At 46.2% G+C, this 8738-nt stretch overlaps 1 protein-coding gene across 1 annotated transcript; it reads right to left on the bottom strand.

Moving 5' to 3' along the window:
- Positions 1-2076: 2076 nt before the first annotated feature.
- Positions 2077-8178, bottom strand: TRNP1 (TMF1 regulated nuclear protein 1). Its single transcript, XM_061597700.1, has 2 exons — positions 8143-8178; positions 2077-7901 (listed from the first exon to the last, which is right to left on the bottom strand). Exons 1-2 carry the CDS (start codon positions 8176-8178, stop codon positions 6945-6947), a joined length of 993 nt encoding a protein of 330 aa, XP_061453684.1. The 3' UTR covers positions 2077-6944.
- Between the last annotated feature and the right edge of the window lie 560 nt (positions 8179-8738).

Below are 8738 nucleotides of genomic sequence, written 5' to 3'. Positions count from 1 at the left end.
AAGGCAGTGGGTGGGTACAAAGTCAGTGATGAAGGTGGCCAAATCCCCATGTGCATTACTACTGCATAAATTACGTTACAAAATACACCTCCAAAAACCACCAATCTGGGGGAGCCCATAGGGCTCTCTGATCCCCTATTTTTAGAGTAACCAGGTGAAAAGGGGGCTGTGGCACTTTTAATAAATATGTAGATGGAATTTCAGCAAGTATAGCTTATCACACAATCCACATCTACTGGATTTCTCTCTTCCAAACAACTATTAAGGGTGCAAGAGCCCAGTCCTCTTGCTTCTGGCCAGACAATCTGCCTTAATGGTCAAACGAGACATGGCCTCAGAATACCTGCCTCCTGCACTTTTAATTTTTAAAAAGTTAAGTTTGGGGGAAGGATCTGAATCAGGCCCATGGTGTTGCAGGTTTAATCCTTTCCCGTACTGTTTTCTCCAACCTAAATTGCCCTCCCCAAGCTGCAACTATGTTTTTCCCCATGGAGCAAGGAGCAGCTTCATTGGGCAATTTAGGGATTCATTCCTCTGCCCAGTAATGCAGCCCTGATCAGATTCTCCCCTCTTACCCCCCAGCACACAAAACAGCTTTTAATAGTTTTTGAAAAAGCAGAAGATCCTTTTACGTTTGAGGCAGAGATTTTTGAATCATGCTTTTCAGGATCTGAATGAGGATTATGGAAAAGACTCTGGCTACAAGAAAAGTAATTGCCTCCTCTTTTGTTTAGAGTCCCAATGTTTAGCTTTCATGTTTGATGGTTCCAGTCTGGGATATGTATTGTGTACGTGTTTAGCACTATAGCTACTAGGATGTGGCTTTGATTTTTTAATTTTTGCATTCCTTTGTACCTTTTTAACTTTATTCTCCTTGTGCCTCTATCTCAGGAGTGGGGAACTTCTGACCGGCAGGCCAGATTTGACCCAGCAGAGATTCTAATTTGACTCGTGAGGCCCTTTTCCCCAAACCACATCCACCTGCCCCACCTCTGACAATATATGTGATGTTGGGTGTCGGGTAGGTAGAGACACAGCCAGATCAGCACGCTTCAAAGCATTTTTCATTGTACTTCCCAACTGCGCCCAACAGCCAGCCCGTTGTCAGGTGTTTGGGAAGTGCTGTGCAAAGCACTTTGTAACCCCTATGCTCAAAAGCCGAGGATAGGGCTGGCAAAGCACCTTGTGTTGCAATTCCCAAGTGTCCGCCAACCCACTTGCCTGTCATCTGATATCATAGTGATGCCAGGTGATTGACATGTTGGTTGTCCCACCCATCTGTCAACGTTGGCCTGCAGAGGTGGAGACAGATAAGGATCTGGCCCACTGGGCCAAAAGGTTCTTCACCCGGCTCTATCCATTTGCTTACCAGCTTCTCGGCCTACTTAAAGCATTTGTCATCCATTGCCTTACCTGCAAAAGTTCATGCTCCCATAAACCAGCTAACCACCAACATGTGCCACGTGCCTTTATTTTTTGCTTTCCATTTGCAGAAATCTACTCAAGAAGCACTTTTTAATTTAATGACACTCCTCCAGATTCACATGATGTTTTACGGATCACAAGCAGTACAGTGCAGTCCTACACATGTTTCCTTGGAGGTAAGCTCCACCGACTCCAGTAAGATTTGTTTCCGGGTAGAGATGAGTGAGAAATTCAATTCAGTTTGCATTTCAAGCTGAATCTATCAAATTCAGTTTCCGAAACAATATGTGAACTGAAACACAGCCATCCCTTGAAATTAGCATTTATACAAATTTTGCAACACTCTGCCAACCAACCAATGTTTACAAAAATGTCTATGTTAGAGGAAAGTGTGCAGAAAAATGAATATATGTGTACAAAGCATACAAAAACGCATTATATTAGAAGTTACTTGCAAAAATGTGTAGTCAAAACTGCCCACAAAAAATGTGTTTATTAGGAAAAATTTGCACTAAAATGCTGGAGAATTTTCATGAGGATTTTTTTTTTAAAAAAATGGGAAATTGCTGCAGAAATGCTGAGAACTTAAGACTGGAAAAATGAGAAACTAAGCGAACCAAAATGAATAGATGTTTCCATCCCTACTCCCAGGTAAACATGCATAAGATTTCAACCTTACTGAGGAAGAAAGCCTTGCTTGCAAAATATTGTCCATTGTTCACTTGCAAAATTATCACCCAGGTACAAGGATTTGTTTTGCCTATCTCACCTCTTCTGCTTGGGCATATGCTATGAGCTCCTTCCCAGCCTGTGCCTTTGGCAAAATATGTACATTCGTTCCAACAGAGCCTTAATGCCGCATCAGCAGGACAAGATCTGTCCACTAGAGACATATGGGAGGCAAAGATTATATAACAGAACAGCTACCTGAGTCTCTCATCCATGTTAAGGTAGTCCCTGCACTTTCATAAAACAGCCATATTTAAAATCTATTTTTTACATGGTCACACCAGCAATTACCTTTCTTTATACGAAATATGTGTGGACATATTTTACTCCTACTGGGAGAGGATAACAGGAGTCTCTTATGCAATGATGTCAAAGGAAGCTGGTGCAGAAAAAAATCAACACCTGTAAACTTTCCTGCCTTTTACACTCTTGTAACAGATTGTGTTTTGCTGTATAGAAAAGGGAAATATTATAACCAAATAGGGTAGCAAGATGCAAATGAGGCCTGGGCTCCTGCACCTCTTTAATAGCTCCATGACAAGCTACACTTGCTGAAATTTTATTCTCTGTGTAACTATTGCAGGAGCCCTTTCCTAATTTGCAAGTGGCCACCATATAAGACAGCTAGATCAGAACCAGGATCTCTGAGCGTCTCCCACAAAGTATAGTGGGAAACTCACACCTCCACTGTGCAAACTACATCTTATCCAAATTGGTTTTGCGCTATATAAATCTGTTTACCCAAAACTGCTGGTGATTGGAGTGTTTCGCAGGCTGACCTCCTCTTAGGCTTAGGTATGAGTAATGTATAGGACTGCTGACAGGCTAGTGCACTGTATGTTTCAGAGGAAGAGGGTAAGTGTTGTATCCTTGGATAATGGTCACTCTTCATAGTGAGTTTAACCCATTGTTCCACAATATGCGCCAGTCCAGTGCCTTCATCCTTGGACACTTGAGTTCCAACCCAGCACAGAGTTAGCTGCTTTTAGCCCTATGAGAATTAAGAATGGTGTTTTCTTCTTCAAGCTAATCTCAGCACTAATTGGAAAGGACAAAGAATGCTCAGTCACCAGCACTTCTCTATCCTGAGTCCTGACACCAAGAAAGTAGTTTTAGAACGCTAGAAAAATGTAACTTTTGAAAACATTTAGGCTGCAATCTTATACGCACTTATCTGGGAGTAAATCCCATTCAGCCATTATTTCTGAATAAATGTATTGAATACTTCATAGTTGGCATTTAACAGTACAAACCCCTAGTATTTAGAAGTTTAAAAATGGAAAGGCCAAACTCTAATTGTGTCCCAAGTGATCAACATTTGCTTGGTGCTTAAAATACACATTGATTTCAAAAAACGGTATGGCAGTATCTTGAAAATTCTTTCACCCAGCTCTAATTATCAATAGTTCAAATAACTTATTGTTATCCCTGTGGTTATAACATCATGTTAATTTGGTGGTTTTATTCCAATCCTGGCATTGCAATCTCTCGCTCATTTTTGTTAAAGGAAATTCCTACCTCTCTTGGTTTCAAGTTTAAATATATGAGCCCATTGAGTACTATCAAACCCAAATAATTTCTCTGGATTGGGCACAGAGGTTTATATCCAACGCTAGTCCTGCTCAAGTAGATTCACTGAAATTAATGAACATGACTAAGTTAGGTCCATTAATTTCAGCAGGTCTACTCTGAGTGAAGTTTAATTGGATACAACTATTTTTTCAGAGGGTGTCGCTCATTATTTATTAATTTCATTTATGAATCGCTTCCCACGACACATCTCAAAGCGATTTACAATTCAGCTACAGGAAGAAATGTGAAAAACCATGTGCTTTCATGAAAACTTTGGTGGAAGAAAACCAAAGATGCTCATGCATCTTCAATACCTCTGTCTCTTCCCCCTACACCGCTAGGCCTGTTGTCTCCCAGCAGCTGATGTGTCAGGTTTTGTCACTGCTCCAATTTGTGCAATGAGGTCATTTTAGAGGACAAGCCTAACCATGCCTACTCAGAAGTAAGGCCTACTGAATCTAATGGGTCTATTGTAAGGCCTATTGAATCCAACTCCCAGGTAGGGATGGAAAGATCTGTCAATTTCAGCTCCCTCTGTTTCTCATTTTTCCAATCTTAAATTCAGTCCTCAACATTTCTGCAGCAATTTGTGATTTTTTAAAAAACCTCATGAAAATTCTCCAGCACTTTAGTACGAATTTCTTCTAATAAACAAATTTTTGTAGGCGGTTTTGAGTGATGTACACACTTTTGAAAGCAATTTCTCATTATATAATGCACTTTTAGTATGTTCTTTTCATTCAAATATTCATTTTTAGGCACGCTTTTCCCTAACGTGTATTTTTGTAAATGGTAGGTGAACTACATTGCAAAATTCAAGTAAGTGCAAATCTCGAAGGGTGTCTGTGTTTCAGAAAGTGTACATTTGATCCATTCGCCTTGAAATGTGAATTGACTTTCTCACTCATCCCTACTCCCAGGTAAGTAGGGTTAGGATTGCATCCTTCATCTCTGGACTTAATAGATTTATCTCCCCCCCCCCACGTTAGATGGTCATGTCTATTATTTCATTTACTTCAAAATGTGGTTAGCCAGCCCTGCTAGTTTGCCTCCCCACCTGCCCATTCTGCTGAATGGGGCCCTGGACATCTGCCCCAAAGCCATGCCCTGACAGAATAACTGCCCACGAAAGTAATCTTTGTCCATTTCAAAGGTGCTGCAAACTCTGAGTTGTGCTTGCTGCAGCAGACTAACAAAGCTATCTCTCTGGATGCAAAAGCAATCTAAACTCTACAAGAAAATTTCTATAGTTATTTTTGCGCTTAGAGTGTTGTACAGTTTTGTCCAGTATTGCTTAGATGGCACAATGTATTCTTGAGTATTTTAGCATGGAATTCTAAACAAATAGCTTTACCTAATAGAAATTCAGACTAACTTTATTTCAGCATTGCCAGGGCATGTTGACCCCTGTTTTGAAGTCTGATTCACTCCAAACCCTTGGCAAAGCAGCTTGAAGTGGAGCTATCACATATGTACAAAGCTTGCATGTCTTTTTCTTACACCCAAGCCTGTTGGATATAAAGGATCAAGGCACAGTGCCCACTGGAAATTGTGTCCTGGTTCATTACCCTGTGCGATTCTACAATGGCAAAGAAATGTCACCATATACATTTAAAGTGCAATTTTAAAAATTCTTCAAAAGTTCCCATTGGCAAATGGCAAGCCGCAAACGTTAGCCCTCATGTGCCATTGCATTCTGATGAATTGCCCCCTAAAGATCAGGATAGATTCTCAACATGAGAAATGACGTTTCTGTGGTTCAGGACAGCAGAAACTCCTCCAGGACAGTAAGCGCTATACAAGAGGCTATGGAAGAGTTCTAATACAATAATTGGAGGAAGAGTTTCTTCCAAGTCCCCTTAAAGGCACTGTCCAAAAGAGCAAGAAGGGGCAATTCAGGATACCTCCTGGCTTGGTTGCAATTTCATAGCAATTCTCCCCTGGTGGATAACAGAAGCTTTTGTGTGTACAAGGGCAAAATCGAGGATGTTTTCCTGGGTTTAGTTCCCTATGACTGGGGGGGGGGGATCAGAAGCCATGCATGACCAACAGCCTGCTGAGTAAGAAAAGCACCTGTCTCAAGGAAGATCTAGCAGGAGAGTCTCCTGTCAGGCTGGTGCCTACATCTGGATAAACCTACTCCTCTGCATCACAAAAGTCCTATGGCTGGATAAGCAACTTCAAGGTTGATCCTTTGGCAAACAACATGGAAGCCTACCCCCTCCCCCCAAAAAGCCAAAACAAATCAGAAACCATGGCTTCCTCTTCTCCTCCTGGATCAAAATATCATTCTTCAAAGACCTATGGGTTCAAGCATAATTCAGGCAGGACAATCTCAAGTCACAGAAAACTGACTGGTTACACAAAGCTGAAACGTTTCCAGGTTCTGCAGAATCCGAAAGCTCTCACAGACCAGGAGGTGCATATCCTTGGACTAGAGAGGATGAGCTTCTACAGAACAGATGGGCACTTTTTTTGATTGCATAAAAACTGACGGACACAACCGCCTCTCTCCTGCTGCTGCCAAAAGGGTTGCCTAGTTACATACACGCTACCCATTTCACTCTGGTTTCCTGCTGTAATGAATCGCAGAGGCCTCCCAGCGGTGGCAGGCATTGGTAAAGGTCAAAGCTGAAGCACATAATTACCCTGACAAACAGGCCAAACTCATTTGCCATGAGCAGAAGGTGCCGTTTGGCATCCTAGAGACCAACCTTCTAGGGCAGCCACATCATCCTAGAGCAGCCACAGGAAAAAGCCAGCATAGCAGCAGCTGCATGTGGCACTGATTCCAAGCCAAGCTTCTCCCAGCCATAAGAACAGCATAACTGGAACATCAGCATAGAGTGGGATGGAGCCTATGACTGGATGAGGCAGTCATGAAAATCCAGTGTTTTCAAGGGTTGAGTTCCAGCACAGAGGTCTTCTGCTCATAGAGAATGAGTCAGAGAGGGCTGGTTGGCCACAAGCTGGTGTGTGGGCAGGGGAGAATTGCTAGAAGGATCAACATCATCCCCACACACCCCTCCTGCCTTGGGGACTCAGCAAATGGTCCCTATCCTTCAAGGACAATTCTGCAAAGCATGCAGTGACACATTCCCCCGCGCGCACTCTTTGTAGTGACCACAACGGTCACCAAGAGGTGTCACTGCCTTCCATCAATCCACCGCACCCCGGGGCGCTTGGCCAAAAACTCCCGCCCTCGCCCCGCCTCTTTTCTAAGACAGAGCTCGCCGGGGCTGTTGGGGAGACGCAGCCGATGGTGCCCCCTGCTGGATCCTCTTAAAGGGGGACTCTGGCGGCTCCGGGGCGCCCCCTCGGCCGCGGCGCAGCCGGCAGGCCGCCCAGGGCACGCAGCTGCTCAGTCCCAGCGCCGACGCCAGCAGGGCCGTTGGCCTGGCTTTCTTGTAGCGCCGCAGGTGCTTCTTGAGGCGCTGCCCGTGCGCTGTCAGGTAGAGCTCGGCCTGCGCCACGCCGCTGCCCAGGCGGCCCAGGCTCTCGGCGCGGTTGGCCATGCGCAGCTCAGCCTCGATGAAGACGCGGTGGAGCTGCTCGACGCGTCTCTCCAGCTCCGAGACCAGCTGCCGCCGGCTTTCCGCCTCCAGCAGCCGCCGTCGGGCCTCAGCCAGCTCCAACGCGCTCCGCACGGCCGCGGGCAGCGAGGATGCGGAGGCGCCCGTTCCGCGCACCTCTAATTCCCGGTTAGCCGCTGCGGCAGCCGCCGCCTCGAGCTTGCTGGCCTCCGACCTGCTATGCGGAATCATGGCTTCGCCAGCAGAGGGCGCGGCGCCGCAGCCGGGCATCCAGGCGCGCGGGTTGGGAGCGCTGGAGGAACGCGCCTCCGCGTCGGGGCTTCGCTCTCGGTGGGGTTCAGTAGATTCCTCCCAGAGCAGCCTTGGAGAAGCCGCTGGCGGTGCGCCCTGGCTGCGTAGGGTTCCGCTTGTGGTGGAGCTAAGTTGAGTCTTCCCAGAAGCGCTGCGGGAATCGGTGTTGCTGCTGCACGGTGCAGCTGCCTCCTCGAGGCTCCAGGGGATGCTTGCGGTGAAAGCGAGGAGCTGTGCTTGGTTTGTTATTTTCTGGCGAAGTAGTGAATAGCTCCGGGCGCTCTTTATAGCAGATGGGGACGGGGCGGGGGCAACGGGATGTTGGCAAGCAGGGAGCTGAGAGATGCCGTCCTGAGCCAGTCACAGAAGCTACGAGAGCATCACTCCGCCAGCTAATCCCCGCCCGGGACCTGCCCATTCGGCTCTAGTCGATGCTCATCCCTTCCCCTGTCTTGACCCAAGCTCTCCTCTCTCACGCGCTCTTCCTCCTAGAGCCTGGCCGTTGCATCACTCGGCGCCCGCCCGACCGCCTGGGGACTTTTCTGGTCTGCACGCCGCCAGACTCCTCTGTTGAAAACAGTTGCTAACATACCAGCCTGCCGAAGAAGGAAGTTCTGGTCGGGAACATTTTCCCTCTGTTTGGAAGCCTCCCACACCCCCACGAAACTCTCTCCCACAACGCCCCCCCTTTCCTTCAACCTTAGTGCACGCGTAGCGCACTTTTAATAGAGTGTTACTACTGTTTAGCAGGCGCTGAGGTGTGCTAGCTGCTGTAGCAGGCTGCCTACGCACTATATATTTAAAGCACACCAAAAGCATATTTCCTTTCCCCAAATCCTGAGAACTGTAGTTTAACGATGATGTGAATGATAGTTCAGTGAGGGGTAAACTACAATTCCTGGGATTCTTCGGAAGGGAGAGAAGCATGCTTTGGTGTGTACACAGCCCCAGTCCATGGCTGTATACATGCCATATATTTAAAGCATGTTTAAAGCACATTTTTGCCCCCAAGGAATCCTGAGGGCTGTAGTTTACCTCTCCCTGAACTACAATTTCCAGCACCCTTAAGAAACTATGGTTCCCAGGATTCTTGGTGGGAGCTTGCCAATATGGACAGACACATTGGCTTACACACATGCCCCTGAGCATATGGTGAGTGGTGGCAACACCTGCAATCAGCCCAAATAA

Source organism: Rhineura floridana, chromosome 15, assembly GCF_030035675.1.
Source record: "Rhineura floridana isolate rRhiFlo1 chromosome 15, rRhiFlo1.hap2, whole genome shotgun sequence".
NCBI classification, from domain to species: domain Eukaryota; kingdom Metazoa; phylum Chordata; class Lepidosauria; order Squamata; family Rhineuridae; genus Rhineura; species Rhineura floridana.
Note: the sequence above shows the minus strand (reverse complement) of the source record. Positions and strands in the feature narration are given on the sequence as shown.

Bases quoted from the DNA above. Each gene is read 5' to 3' on its own strand.
- TRNP1 (XM_061597700.1), bottom strand. From the start codon at position 8,178: ATGTTCCCGACCAGAACTTCCTTCTTCGGCAGGCTG. The intron at 7,902-8,142 runs GTATGTTAGCAA...TGACTGGCTCAG, and splicing joins CTTCCTTCTTCGGCAGGCTG to GACGGCATCTCTCAGCTCCC.